The sequence below is a fragment of the Schistocerca cancellata genome, chromosome 1 (genome assembly GCF_023864275.1).
Source record: "Schistocerca cancellata isolate TAMUIC-IGC-003103 chromosome 1, iqSchCanc2.1, whole genome shotgun sequence".
NCBI lineage: Eukaryota > Metazoa > Arthropoda > Insecta > Orthoptera > Acrididae > Schistocerca > Schistocerca cancellata.
Genome location: NC_064626.1, coordinates 156,102,115 through 156,116,812, shown reverse-complemented (window position 1 = coordinate 156,116,812; position 14,698 = coordinate 156,102,115). Strand labels below are relative to the sequence as shown.

The following is a 14,698-nucleotide window of genomic DNA, read 5'->3' as shown; positions in this document are numbered from 1 at the left end:
TTCGATGAAGATCTAGGGCACAATAAAATTCCCATCAGATTATATACAGAAATGGTGGCTGAGTTATTCCCTCTTCTAACTATGAACTACTGTACACCACTTGAACAAAAGACCATGTCCAGTCCTTAGAAAAAGGATAGGTCCCACCTGTCTACAAGAAGAGTAGTACAAGTGACTCACAAAACTATCTTCCAATATCCTTGACACTGATTTGTTGTAGAATCTTAGAAGGTATTCTGAGCTCGAACATAATGAGATATGAAACTTCCTGGCAGATTAAAACTGTGTGCTGGACCGAGACTCGAACTCGGGATATCTTGAACAGAATGACTTCCTCCATACCAACCAGCATGGATTCCGAAAACATCGAATATGTGAAACGCAACTTGCACTTTTCTCACATAACATGCTGAAAGCTTTTCATCAAGGCAGTCAGGTAGATGCCGTATTTCTTGATTTCTGAAAAGTATTTGAGTTGGTATCACACCTACACTTATTGTCAAAAGCATGATCACAAAGGGTATCAAGTGAAACTTGAGACTGGACTGAGGACTTTTTGGTAGGGAGGACACAGCATCTTATCTTGGATGGAGAGTCATCACCAGATGTAGAAGTAACTTCAAGTGTGCCCCAGGGACCCTTTCTGTTCATATTGTATATTAATGGCCATGCAGACAATATTAATAGTAAAATCAGGCGTTTTGCAGATGATGCCGTTATCTATAATGAAGAACTATTTGAAAGAAGCTGCAAAAATATTCGGTCAGATCCTGATAAGATTTCAATGTGATGCAGAGATCAGCAACCTGCTCTAAGTGTCAAAAATGTAAAATTTTGCACTTAACAAAAAAAAAGTATCCTATCACTACCACTGAGTCACTCTTGACTCTTGGACTCCACAACTTACAGAAAATACCTGGGTGTAACACTTTTTAGGGATATGAAATTTAACGATCATGTAGGCTCAGTTGTGGGTAAAGCAGGTGGTAAACTTTAGTTTATTGGTAGAATACTGGAGCAGTACAATCAGTCTACAAAAGAGACTGCTTACAAATTGCTCATGTGACCAGTTTTAGAATACTGCTCAAGTGTATGGACATTCAAAATAGGACTAATGGGAAATATTGAACCTACACAGAGATGCTGCACAAATGGTCACAGGTTTGTTTGATCTGTGGGAGTGTCACAGGGTTACTGAAGAAATGGAACTCGCAAACTCCTGAAGTTGGCAAACTATCCTGAGAGAACCTACTAAAAAAATTCCAAGAATTGGCTTTAAATGATGACTCTAGGAATATACTACAAACTCACGTGGTGATTGTGAAGATAAGATTAGAATAATTACAGGATGCACAGAGGCATTCAATCATTCTTCTCGTGCTCCAAATGTAAATGCAACATAAAGAAACTGGTACAATGGGATGTACCCTCTGCCATGCGTTTCATGGTGGTTTGCGGAGTTCAGGTGTCATTGTAAAGATTTCTTCCTGCATAATAAGTGTCACATTTACTTAATTATGTACCAATAACTCATGATATTTTTCCAGAAGGATTAAAATATGCCATTGTTAAACCCTTCTATAAGATATGTGATAAAGATGTCAATAATTACTGGTCTATTTCACAGTTTACATTATCCAAAAGGTTTGAGAATGTAATGTACTGCAGTATGGTACCCCACCTGAACAATAATATCATCAGTAAATCACAGTTTGGATTTCAGAAGAGTACTAAAATGAGAATGCCATTTACACATTCACTCACAAAATTTTACAAGCACTAATGTATAGGTCTTTTGGCTATTTTCCTTCCCTGTCTAAGGCGTTTGATTGTGTGGATCACACTATCACTCTACTCAAACTGTGGTTTTATGAAATTGATGGTGACCAAACTAATGTGTCATGTAGTTGTTGTTGTTGTGGTCTTCAGTCCCAAGACTGGTTTGATGCAGCTCTGCATGCTACTCTATCCTGTGCAAGCTTCTTCATCTCCCAGTACCTACTGCAACCTACATCCTTCTGAATCTGCTTAGTGTATTCATCTCTTGGTCTCCCTCTATGATTTTTACCCTCCACACTGCCCTCCAATACTAAATTGGTGATCCCTTGATGCCTCAGAACATGTCCTACCAACCGATCCCTTCTTCTGGTCAAGTTGTGCCACAAACTTCTCTTCTCCCCAATCCTATTCAATACTTCCTCATTAGTTATGTGATCTACCCATCTAATCTTCAGCATTCTTCTGTAGCACCACATTTCGAAAGCTTCTATTCTCTTCTTGTCCAAACTATTTACCGTCCATGTTTCACTTCCATACATGGCTACACTCCATACAAATACTTTCAGAAATGACTTCCTGACACTTAAATCTATACTCGATGTTAACAAATTTCTCTTCTTCAGAAACGCTTTCCTTGCCATTGCCAGTCTACATTTTATATCCTCTCTACTTCGACCATCATCAGTTATTTTGCTCCCCAAATAGCAAAACTCCTTTACTGCTTTAAGTGTCTCATTTCCTAATCTAATTCCCTCAGCATCACCCGATTTAATTTGACTACATTCCATTATCCTCGTTTTGCTTTTGTTGATGTTCATCTTATATCCTCCTTTCAAGACACTGTCCATTCCGTTCAACTGCTCTTCCAAGTCCTTTGCTGTCTCTGACAGAATTGCAACGTCATCGGCGAAGCTCAAGGTTTTTATTTCTTCTCCATGGATTTTAATACCTACGCTGAACTTTTCTTTTGATTCCTTTACTGCTTCCTCGATATACAGATTGAATAGCAGCTGGGGGAGGCTACAACCCTGTCTCACTCCCTTCTCAACCACTGCTTCCCTTTCATGTCCCTCGACTCTTGTAACTGCCATCTGGTTTCTGTACAAATTGTAAATAGCCTTTCGCTCCCTGTAGTTTACCCCTGCCGCCTTCAGAATTTGAAAGAGAGTATTCCAGTCAACATTGTCAAAAGCTTTCTCTAAGTCTACAAATGTTAGAAATGTAGGTTTGCCTTTCCTTAATCTTTCTTCTAAGATAAGTCGTAGGGTCAGTATTGCCTCACGTGTTCCAACATTTCTACGGAATCCAAACTGATCTTCCCCGAGGTCGGCTTCTACCAGTTTTTCCATTCGTCTGTAAAGAATTCGCATTAGTATTTTGCAGCTGTGACTTATTAAACTGATAGTTCGGTAATTTTCACATCTGCCAACACCTCCTTTCTTTGGGATTGGAATTACTATATTCTTCTTGAAGTCTGAGGGAATTTCGCCTGTCTCATATATCTTGCTCACCAGATGGTAGAGTTTTGTTAGACCTGGCCCTCCCAAGGCTGTCAATAGTTCTAATGGAATGTTGTCTACTCTCGGGGCCTTGTTTCGACTTAGGTCTTTCAGTGCTCTGTCAAACTCTTCACGCATTATCGTATCTCCCATTTCATCTTCATCTACATCCTCTTCCATTTCCGTAATATTGTCCACAAGAACATCGCCCCTGTATAGATCCTCTATATACTCCTTCCACCTTTCTGCTTTCCGTTCTTTGCATAGAAGTGGGTATCCATCTGAGCTCTTGATATTCATGCAAGTGGTCCTCTTTTGTCCAAAGGTCTCTTTAATTTTCCTGTAAGCAGTGAGATAAGCCTCTACATCCTTATATTTGTCCTCTAGCCATCCCTGCTTAACCATTTTGTACTTCCTGTCGATCTCATTTTTGAGACGTTTGTATTCCTTTTTGCTGCTTCACTTACTGCATTTTTGCATTTTCTCCTTTCATCAATTAAATGCAGTATCTCTGCTGTTACCCAAGGATTTCTACTAGCCCTCGTCTTTTTACCTACTTGATCCTCTGCTGCCTTCACTTTTTCATTCCTCAAGGCTACCCATTCTTCTTCTACTGTATTTCTTTCCTCCATTCCTGTCAATAGTTCCCTTATGCTCTCCCTGAAACTCTGTACAGCCTCTGGTTCTTTCAGTTTATCCAGGTCCCATCTCCTTAAATTCCCACCTTTCTGCAGTTTCTTCGGTTTTAATCTACAGTTCATAACCAATAGATTGTGGTCAGAGTCCACATCTGCCCCTAGAAAATGTCTTACAATTTAAAACCTGGTTCCTAAATCTCTGCCTTACCATTATATAATCTATCTGAAACCTTTTAGTATCTCCAGGGTTCATCCATTTATACAACCTTCTTTCATGGTTCTTGAACTTTGTGTTAGCTATGATTAAGTTATGCTCTGTGAAAAATTCTACCAGACGGCTTCCTCTTTCATTCCTTACCCCCCAATCCATATTCACCTACTTAGTTTCCTTCTCTTCCTTTTCCTACTGTCAAGTTCCAGTCACCCATGACTATTAACTTTTCGTCTTCCTTCGCTACCTGAATAATTTCTTTTATCTCATCATACATTTCATCAATTTCTTCATCATCTGCAGAGCTAGTTGGCATATAAACTTGTAGTACTGTAGTAGGCGTGGGCTTCGTGTCTATCTTGGCCACAATAATGCGTTCACTATGCTGTTCGTAGTAGCTTACCTGCACTCCTATTTTTTTAATTCGTTATTAAACCTACTCCTGCATTACCCATATTTGATTTTGTATTTATAACCCTGTATTCACGTGACCTAAAGTCTTGTTCCTCCTGCCACCGAACTTCACTAATTCTCACTATATCTAACTTTAACCTATCCATTTCCCTTTTTAAATTTTCTAACCTACCTGCCCGATTAAGGGATCTGACATTCCACGCTCCGATCTGTAGAACACCAGTTTCCTTTCTCTTGATAACAATGTCCTCTTGAGTAGTCCCCGCCGGGAGGTCCGAATGGGGGACTATTTTACCTCCGGAATATTTTACCCAAGAGGGCACCATCATCATTTAATCATACAGTAAAGCTGCATGCCCTCGGGAAAAATTACGGCTGTAGTTTCCCCTTGCTTTCAGCCGTTCGCAGTACCTCAACAGCAAGGCCATTTTGGTTAGTGTTACAAGGCCAGATCAGTCAATCATCCAGACTGCTGCCCCTCTTCAGGAACCACACGTTTGTCTGGCCTCTCAACAGATACCCCTCCGTTGCGGTTGCAGCTACGGTACGGCCATCTGCATCGTTAGGCACGCAAGCCTCCCCACCAACGGCAAGGTCCACAGTTCATGTTTCATATCTAACAAAAAGACTGTAAAAAGTTGTACTTAATGGCGAAAAAGAGAGACTGGTATTCACCATAAAGATAACACGTTGGATTGCAGGCGGTCACAAAGAAAAGAGTGTTACATCTTGAGCTTTGAAAGCCTTCAAAAATTAAGAGTTAATACATATATATTCACATTCACACAAGCAGGCACACCTCACGCATGTGATCACTAGCTCCAGCTACTCTGGCCAGAGATAGTGGTCGTGTGTGTGTGTGTGTGTGTGTGTTTTCTCTTCTTCTCTGAAGAAGACTGTCTGAAAGCACAGTGTGCAAGTCTTTTTCCATGTGCCTGTTTGCAACTCGTTTCATCTTTACGGTAAATAGCAATCTATTCTTCTCATAATTGTTGATATTCCAACATGGAATTTCCATTATTTGAAAAGTTATACTAAATAATTAAACCAATGTGCACATGGGAGATTATTACGACCAGGAGGAGGAGTGGAGGGGATGTGATATCACTTAGAGAACTCCTTAGGTCTCAATCTTATGTCCACTATTGTTTCTCTATGTGTAAGCAATCCTCCATCTCAATACACAAGCAGCAGAAATAGTTCATTTTGCAGATGACAAGTATTGTAATATCACAATCGCACACAGACAAATGACTCTGCAGAAACTTAAAAATTTTTAGGTGTTCATATTGGTGAGAATTTAAACTGCAGAAAAAATTCAAAGCCTAAAACTCAGTTCACACACATTTGCACTAGAAAATGCAGGAAATCTTGGACATAGATAATTTATGGAATAATGTTCTGGGGTAAAATTTTTAAGAAAAAGCTTTCATTGCTCAAAAATGTGCTGTAAGAATACTATGTGGTGTTCACCCACAATTGGATTTTGTCTGTCAGGAGTTACGAGTTTTGCTTACTTCTTCGCATTCTATTTATTCCTTCATGAACTCTGTTGTCAATAACCCACTGCAGTTCAAAAGGAACAATGTATACACACACACACACACACACACACACACACACACACACAATGAGTTACATTGCTGTCAGAAATGGATTTTTTTTTACATGTTGTCTGTGGATGAAGACATTCTCTTAATCAGAAAATATGACAGGGTTTAGAACATTTCTCAGACACTTGTTGCAAAAATTAAAAATAGACAGTTACCTCCAAAGCCTTCACTCACAAGAAAATTTTTGTGTATGTCCCATTGCTAAATAAAAATCATTCATAAACTTTTCTCTCTTCATTAAATGATTATAAATTTGTTCTGGAAAAAGATTCAACACAGATGAAACCTAGTATGGTTGATAGTAACAAACAATATTACGTACTCCAGAAGAACAAACATATTGAGATCAGACAGAAATAATTACTTTATTTCCTCAAATACAAATAAACGTACAAAATATAGTTAAAAACATTACACATTGTCACAAATTGATGCCCTATATTCGAGGGCACCTGATCACAAACTATAGTAAGGACTGCATTTCACAAGTTGGTGAAACCCCCAAATGATGCAAATGGAAGTTCACAAACAAGTATGGTGAAACTGCTTATTCAGGAAGTTACGCAACACACTTCACGATCGATATTTTCCACTTCAACAAATTCTTCCCTTTTGTCAAAGTCAGAATTGCAGCTGTTCTCTAGCAGAAGCAATTTTTGAAATCTCAGTTTGCACAAGACCCCTCTCACTCGAGTTATGGTACAATAGTGGTGCATGTTATTCCAAAGTACAGTCTCATCATCTGTACAAAATGCCTGCAGAAATTAAGTCACTGCTTTGTTATTAGTCAAGAGCAACTAAAATTAGATTCCTGGCACTATGATTCCATAAAAACTAGTTTAAGGCTGTGATTATTTCCTAATTCTGCTATTTCATTCTTAATATATGCGAGTTTTTTTCTAACCCTCCGCAGCTTCTTCTTCAGTAGTTGCAGCTCCCTAAACCTTTTCATTCTTCGCTTCAGGGTAGTATCCCTATAGCATAGCGACCTCCAGTGTTTGCAAACCTTGCTTGCGGACCCAAGTGATTTCATATCCAGCATCCTGGAGAATTAAAAAAATTAATGATTAAAACATGAATTACTTGTTTTTTAAACAAACATCTTAAGAGATCACATGGAATCAAAGCTTTTATATATGTACTGAGAGATTTCAAGTGCAGCAAGACTTACCAAATGAACTCTTCTGTATTCTTGTACTTTATCAACAATACTTACACAATATGCACCGAAAAACGTAAGACTTTTCTATTATCTTGTATAGATGTTGCAGTTTTACTTTAATACTAGTAACAAACAGTGTATTTAATGTTGCAAAACTAACCAAATATACATAAACTTAAGATATCTACCTATGTTACATATCACTGTTACAATGACCCTTATTTCATATTTATATTTGTTGCTTTCTGAATGTTCAATAAAACTGTCACCTAATCTAACCAGGATGTCTGGTTTCGCTACAGGTGAACCTGTTGCCACTATCAAGATTTCAGTGCAGGTTGGCAAGGGAGAGGAAGGTGGGCATTCTCATATCATCACACTGTACCACAGCACTTAACACTACTGTGAACTTCAATTTAGTGAACTGAACCTACTTAACAGCATTTCACAAGCAACAGAATCTATTATATTCTACAGTAACCGGAGGAGGAGGTCGAAAGGAGACAGGAGTGGTAGTGGTAGTGGTCGTGGGAGGGGGGGGGGGGGGTGGTGGTAGTGAGTCTGTAGCTATATGAGTGAAACTACATGACTCAGGCAGTGTTGCAATTACTGTCACTTTTCATGTAACTGTAAAACCTGTCCTATTATCCCATTGTCAGTGAATTACCACATAAAATTCTGGGAAACATTTTTCCCGAGGTGATGTGTAATTTAATATTCATTTATATTTGCTGAATTGCCCAAATATGGGTGCATGTGAGGGCCAAGGCACATTCATCATAGGTTTGACGGTATTTCGGTTGTAATGTTTGTACAACCATATTTAATCAACTAATCAACGTTTTGAGTATCAAAGTTGCTAGCAATTTGCAGTCATGAAATTCATGGGCGCTCTTTCTGATCACTGTTTCCTCCCTCAACTCTCTATACATGTGCACATTGGCGTGTTATCTAGTAGTTACAGCAAAGGGTTACTATGGAAGCTCTACAAGTTTATATCGCAACTAAACCAAATCTTTTAGTCCATGTATCGTATAACAGAGTTTCTAACTGGTGACTTCTAATTTGTTTATCTGGCGTAATAAGATAATGGCTATGATCCTGCTATTTTCAGATCTACGTGAATCCCAACACCTATTTCCTTCAGCAATAATTATTCGCTTCATTTACTAAAAATATCTACCCTTATACCTAAAATTCTTGTGCTATGTACAAAATGAAACATTGCAGGGGGCGACGAAGTTCAGATTGCTACAGGTACTTTGTGTTTTTTTTTTTTTTTTTTAATTTGCCGTCATTTGTTCATCAAGAAAGAACGGTGACTTCAGCAACAACTGAATTCCAACCTTTCATAAGACAACGTGTGAAACATACGTAATACCCATGTCTGGAGGACCACGTGCACTTTCGATGGGCTCAACATTCATTAGATTAAAGGCTTTGTCAGCTATCACTATACATGAACTCTTATTATGTTCCTTAAATAACCTACTAATGGTATTTTTAACAATTTACCTCAGAATTTTGATAGATATTTCGGGTACCAAATGCCCCAGAACGTCAAACGCTTCTTCCATGCTTCGTCCACGATGTATCCTGTACGACTCGCCGCTGGAAATGGGGAAACACGGTTACTTCCAACACAACTTCAGCCGTCCGTAATCTACGGTGGCGTCATCCTACGTGTGTCTTAGAAACTAAAGTATATATCAGTATTTCACTTTTGAACGGTTTGTTTCTGGCGTGTAAAGCATCGCAGTCAAGGTTTCTGTAGGAATTTCTTTACCCTCTCCAACAATCGAGTGAAGGGTAAAGGATAGTAGTTAAATAGCATTACCTACAGATCACCCTTTTCGTGTCAACTCTCGCAGACCCTATACGGAAAAACTTCTTACTTTGAAGCGTTCGCCTTAAGTACCTGTACCTCGATATAATGGAAATTTCGCGATTCGTCCGTGATGGGTTTGGCAGCCAGCTCAGTGGGGAATGTCTATATTCTTCGTTTCGAAGCGGGATTCACAGTGCTGCGCAAGTTAAGAAAATCGGCAGTGTTATCAGATCCGCCATACCGAAAAAGTTCTTATGTTCGGTCTCAATCCAACCACTTCCCCAGCGTTATTAATAGCTCATTAACACCATTCTTTCCGTTTCGTATCGAAGAATGCGACACAGCGATGTGGCTATATTAAGCCATAGTTACTATGCCTAATAATCAGCTGCAGTAGCCTCTGACGGTGGTTGCTATGTTTCACATTTTTATTTCGGAATTAGTTGCTTTCCATGACCTGTTTAACCCTCTCTCAATCAATGCACGTCAAAATTTAGCAGACGGAAATAGCTCTCAGTACGACATAACGTGTTAATAACTCATTCACAGACGATTTTTCGCGGAAATTTTTCGATGAAAGTGTAACAAAGATAGAGTTGTTTAGTGCACTATCCTCTCAAGAAAAACAGTTTCCTGTATCAAGATGAAAGATCGTAAGTGTATAGGTATTTTGGAACCTTCACTTTATCCTTCGAATTTCATACGGCGATAAATTTATTCTAATGACTTAACGTTTGTGTATACGGGGCCTTAGTAATTTTTAATCCCTTTAAAAATCATGAGCACTGTATGGAGTTAGCTTAGGCTTCTGACACTTTAAACATAAAATTATTACCTGGATGCGTCGGCATTTTATTCTATTGTCGCAGGTTCAAAAATTGCAACGTAGCGTAAAAGCACATACGACACAGTCACTTTAATTATTAACAACCATACTGATTATACGAATATTTTTCCTTCTTTGAGCTGATGGGCACTTTCAACGTGATGAGTCTGTAGTGTACCTACACTGCCAACACTGTATGTTACTAGTACTGAAGTTTTTCTAACGAACGACAAGCAATTGTCCCCCTCTTTTTTCTCCTTTTTAACTATCATACCGTATGTGAAGCATACAACCCGCACATAGGGGTATCAAAGTGTTACCATATGCTCCATTATTTTTATAGTAATCTAATTTTATCGCAACACAGAGTAAATCTGATGGTGAAAAACTTAAATCACACTCGAGCCCAGAATGCGACGATACACGCCTTACCAAGCAACCTCAAGACCACGACTGGAAAACTGCAATGAAGTCTGCATAGTTGGTTGTAAACGTGAAGATTTGATATCTTGGTGAAATACAGTTAGTCGTCGCTGTCATCCCCATGATACTCCTAATTTCCGTTGCAATTGAGTTGGAGATGTCTGAGAAATTGTGCCTAGAAGTTGAAAATTTTTTCAGTTTTGCGTCTTGTAAGATCGAAGTTGTACGGAATAAATGTACGGTATGTCATAGGAAGTTCGTTACAAGTATTTGTTATCAGCGTTTGCGGGTTTTCTCAGGTTTAAAAATTAACCTGAAATGTGTCTGCATACTACTGACATATTTCAGGCTCTTATATTTACAGTAAAAATTTAAAGTGCCTTGTTTGTCGACCGTACCTACTTACGATAAGTGACAAACAACCAAATACTACCGCAGTTTGCTGAGGCCAACTAGTGTATGCGGTAGGTGCGTCCACAAGATGCCATTTTCGCTGTTCTACTTTACGCATGCGCATAAATTTCCAGCAGCGCAGCTACGTGTGCGCATTTGCGAATGCGTATTTTCCTGGAAATGCCGTCAATGCATTGCTTCTCACCTTTGGTGGGAATACTTACACTTTTTAGCAGACGACAGGCAGCTGGGCGCATGTATCAATCATTTTGGAGTGATATATGAAGAAAAGAAATGATGGGGTATGTGTAACTCCTCTGCAAACTACTAGAAATAGGAACGAAGGACACTGATGATGTGGCAAATACAAAACTAGAAAATATAACCTCCGTTCCAGTGGATTTTTGCATCTACGATATTCTCAAATTTGCTGAGTCCGAGGATATTAAGCTACATAACTTACAGTATTTGATGATTAAAATCATGTACACAACTTTTAAAAAAAATAAAACAAATTACACATTGAAAATTAATTACTTCACGTAACGACTAAGAAACCCCCGTAAGTATCACCCTGTTTCGGGAATAAGCACTGCGCAGAGTGGTTGCGCAATGAGCCAACACGTGATTACGAGAAAGCTCATGAGTACATGCGTCCTTTCCACACACTTTTGTGCATGGCCTTTTATTCCCGTGCCTCTGCGATTGCGACTGCGCACGAGGAGAGAGGCATCGCGTGGAAATACCTTAATATTTAAACGAATTCTCCTAGATTAAGGGAATGAGAAAATTTATTCGAAAGTGGACTTTGTTTTCATGGTAATCGTACATATATACCAAATCTCCTGTTAATAGAATCTCAGAGTGTTGCCCCCTTGCATCATCGCAGTTGTGTAGAACAGAAAACTGGCATACCGGCTGCAAGGAGAGGCATAACTAAATACAGATATGGTTCTTACCCCGACTAAGAACAAGGTCACGTGACAAAATACACTTGCTGTCACCAGTCTACCGCTTCATTCGACTGCTCGCTAGCATTCGAGTGCAAGTGTCTGTAATCGAATTTGAAGTAGAGAAATATACGTAGGGACGAACTACGGTACCGGCTTTACGCTATATTAAACGTAGTGCAGAGTAAGATCCTTATTCTGTATGCATTTGGCATAAATAATAGTTTTTATTTCGTTTGTTTATCTAGATACAAAGTAATCGTTAAATAAACAGACAGTTTGATACAATAAAGGACAGGCAGTAAAATAAAGTTAATAGAAACATATTTCAGTAGGCGCTATCCAGTAAATTTCTATGGTAACAGGGAGTGTAAACAAAACCCTACAATTTGAGGCACTATAACATAATAAATCCATTGCACATATTACTTGGTGAACGGAATAAATGTAGAAAAAAATGTGTAATAGCATAAGACTAACATGTGGTGCAAATGACGACGCTAAAATCTTGTAAGACTCAACAACTTGCATTTGACCGACGTAATCACGTCGCAAAACTTTAGTATGAGGTATTTGAAAATTGTGTCGTTCAACACAGTTTTGTTCCTAGTTACTTGTAAAAGAATCAGAGTTGCTTGTAGTATTTACACCAAAGGATACTGTTTTATTGTTTATTTGCGCATCACAGTCAGAAACAAAACTGCTTTTACCTCTATGACAATTGAAATGGAAAAAGAAGTTTCGTATGCAAGATGTTTGCAGAATCTCCACTCATGATGATTTACCATTAAGCGAAATGCGTTTGGTGAAAAACTTTAGTTTGCAGACCGCTTAATACAGGAAAATCCGAGTAATAATTGTTACATAACAACTGCTGTGTAAGATGGCCATCCAAATAAACTTACAGGTCGTACAATATTATAGAACATTACCGATAAGCGATAATCGTATATAATGTCAATTGGTTTTAAACTGAATTTCAGCACGTTATGGAGGGAAGGGAAAGGACACCGCCCTTCCTTCTCCTTCAACCTTTCTGCCAGAAGAAAGAGTTACTAGCTTGGAAAGTTTGTAGATTTCAATATCTTTATATGTCTGTTCTCTTGCCGCCACTTGGTGAGTAGATTTTTTTTTTTTTAATCTATCCAATTACGTTATACAGTGAAGAGTCAAAGAAATTGGTACACCTGCCCAATATCATGTAGGGTCCCCATGAGCATGCAGAACTGCCTCAAAAATGACACAGCATGGGATCGACTAATGTCTGAAGCAGTGCTGGAGGGAACTGACACCATGAATCCTGCAGGGCTGTCCATAAATCCGTAAGAGTATGAGGAAGTGGAGAACTATTCTGAACAGCACATTGCAAGACATCCCAGATATGCTCAATAATGTTCATGTCTGGGGAGTTCGGTGGCCAGCAGAAGTGTTTAAACTCGGAAGAGTGTACCTGGGGGCACACTGTAGCAATTCTGGACGTGTGGGGTGTCGCATTGTCCTGTTGGACTTGCCCAGGTCTGTTGGAATGCCAATGGATACGAGTGGATACAGGTGGTCAAACAGAATGCTTACGTACTTGACACCTGTCAGAGTCTTATCTAGATTATCAGGGGTCCCAAATTACTCCAACTCCACATGCCCCACACCATTACAGAGCCTCCACTGGCCTGAAAAGTCCCCTGTTGACATGCAGGGCCCATGAATTCGTGAGGTTGTCTTCATACCAATACACATCCATCCTCCCGATACAATCTGAAATGAGACTCATCCAATCAGGCAACATGTTGCCAGTCATCAACAGTCTAATGTTGGTGATGATGGGCCCAAGTGAGGTGCAAAGCTTTGTTTCGTGCAGTCATCAAGGGTACAGAAGTGGGCCTTTGGCTCTGAAATCCCATATTGATGATGTTTTATTGAATAGTTCAAACGCTGACACTTGTTGATGGCGAAGCATTGAAATCTGTGGCAATTTGCGGAAGTGTTGCATTTCTGTCACGCTGAACGATTCTCTTCAGTCGTCGTTGGTCCCGTTCTTGCGTGATCTTTTTCCGGCCACAGTAATGTCAGAGAGTTGATTTTTTTACTGGTTTCCTGATATTCACGGTACACTCGTAGGCGAAAATCCACCCTTCATTGCTACCTCAGAGATGCTGTGTCCCATTACTCATGTCCCAGCTATAACACCACATTCAAACTCACTTAAATCTCGAAAACCGACCATTGCTGCACTGGTAACTGATCTAACAACTGCACCAGACACTTGTTGTCTTATATAGGCATTGCTGACTGCAGGGCCATATTCTACCTGTTTACATATCTATATTTGAATATGTGTGCCTGTACCGGTTTCTTTGGCTCTTCAGTGTACAACACAATGTTTGAATAGGCATATAGACATTCTGCTGGCAGCAGAATCATTGTTAGTGCACTAACATACTATGAAATTTCCTCTTACTAGAATGATTTCAGTGAGTTCATAATAAATCTTATGCTTCCACAACTACAACTAACCCACATGGGGAGCCACATGCCTTAATGCAAGCACTTCCAGGACAGAATGGTATGCAGTTTCCTACATACCACGTGGCAAATAATGGGCAGGTTCTCATGTTTCACCTCAGGTACACACTACACAAATATTTAATACACTTTCGCACACTTGCACGCAGAATATACTCCATATGTAGAGAGATTGGGTACACTGCTTCTGTCCTGTCGGGTGAATAGGAACTGATGACCTTCATTGTTTGGTCTCTTTAATCACTTACTTAGCATCTACCTACAAATAATCCCTGGTTCATTTTATAAAATTTACAATACATATTTTATACGAAGAAGAATCCCATTCAGTACCTAACACCTAACCCCTTGCGGCCTGTGGTCATTTTTATATGACTTTGAAAATATTACATCTTTAATGTACCCACTAAGGCATTACAGTCATTGTGTTTCTCGTGTCATG

The 14,698-nt window shown here is 39.2% G+C and overlaps 1 protein-coding gene across 5 annotated transcripts; it reads right to left on the bottom strand.

The window, feature by feature from the left end:
- Positions 1-6,511: 6,511 nt before the first annotated feature.
- LOC126154001 (uncharacterized) lies at positions 6,512-11,798 on the bottom strand. Of its 5 annotated transcripts, XM_049916118.1 has the most exons (4): positions 10,792-10,892; positions 10,403-10,568; positions 8,832-8,927; positions 6,512-7,197 (listed from the first exon to the last, which is right to left on the bottom strand). In XM_049916118.1, exons 2-4 carry the CDS (start codon positions 10,447-10,449, stop codon positions 6,972-6,974), a joined length of 369 nt encoding a protein of 122 aa, XP_049772075.1. In that variant the 5' UTR covers positions 10,450-10,568; positions 10,792-10,892; the 3' UTR covers positions 6,512-6,971. The 5 variants fall into 5 exon arrangements, 2 of the variants coding, with proteins under 2 accessions (XP_049772075.1, XP_049772067.1); XR_007532080.1 differs by lacking the exons at positions 10,403-10,568; positions 10,792-10,892 and adding an exon at positions 11,746-11,798; XR_007532078.1 differs by lacking the exons at positions 10,403-10,568; positions 10,792-10,892 and adding an exon at positions 11,324-11,379.
- Positions 11,799-14,698: the final 2,900 nt, after the last annotated feature.

What these genes read in the sequence shown, in the direction of transcription:
- LOC126154001 (XM_049916110.1), bottom strand. Translation starts at nt 10,910, where the DNA reads ATGCGCATGCGTAAAGTAGAACAGCGAAAATGGCATCTTGTGGACGCA. An exon ending in TTGTCACTTATCGTAAGTAG is followed by an intron (nt 8,928 to 10,791) that starts GTACGGTCGACA and finishes CCCCATTTCCAG; the next exon opens with CGGCGAGTCGTACAGGATAC. An exon ending in ATATCTATCAAAATTCTGAG is followed by an intron (nt 7,198 to 8,831) that starts GTAAATTGTTAA and finishes TTAATTCTCCAG; the next exon opens with GATGCTGGATATGAAATCAC.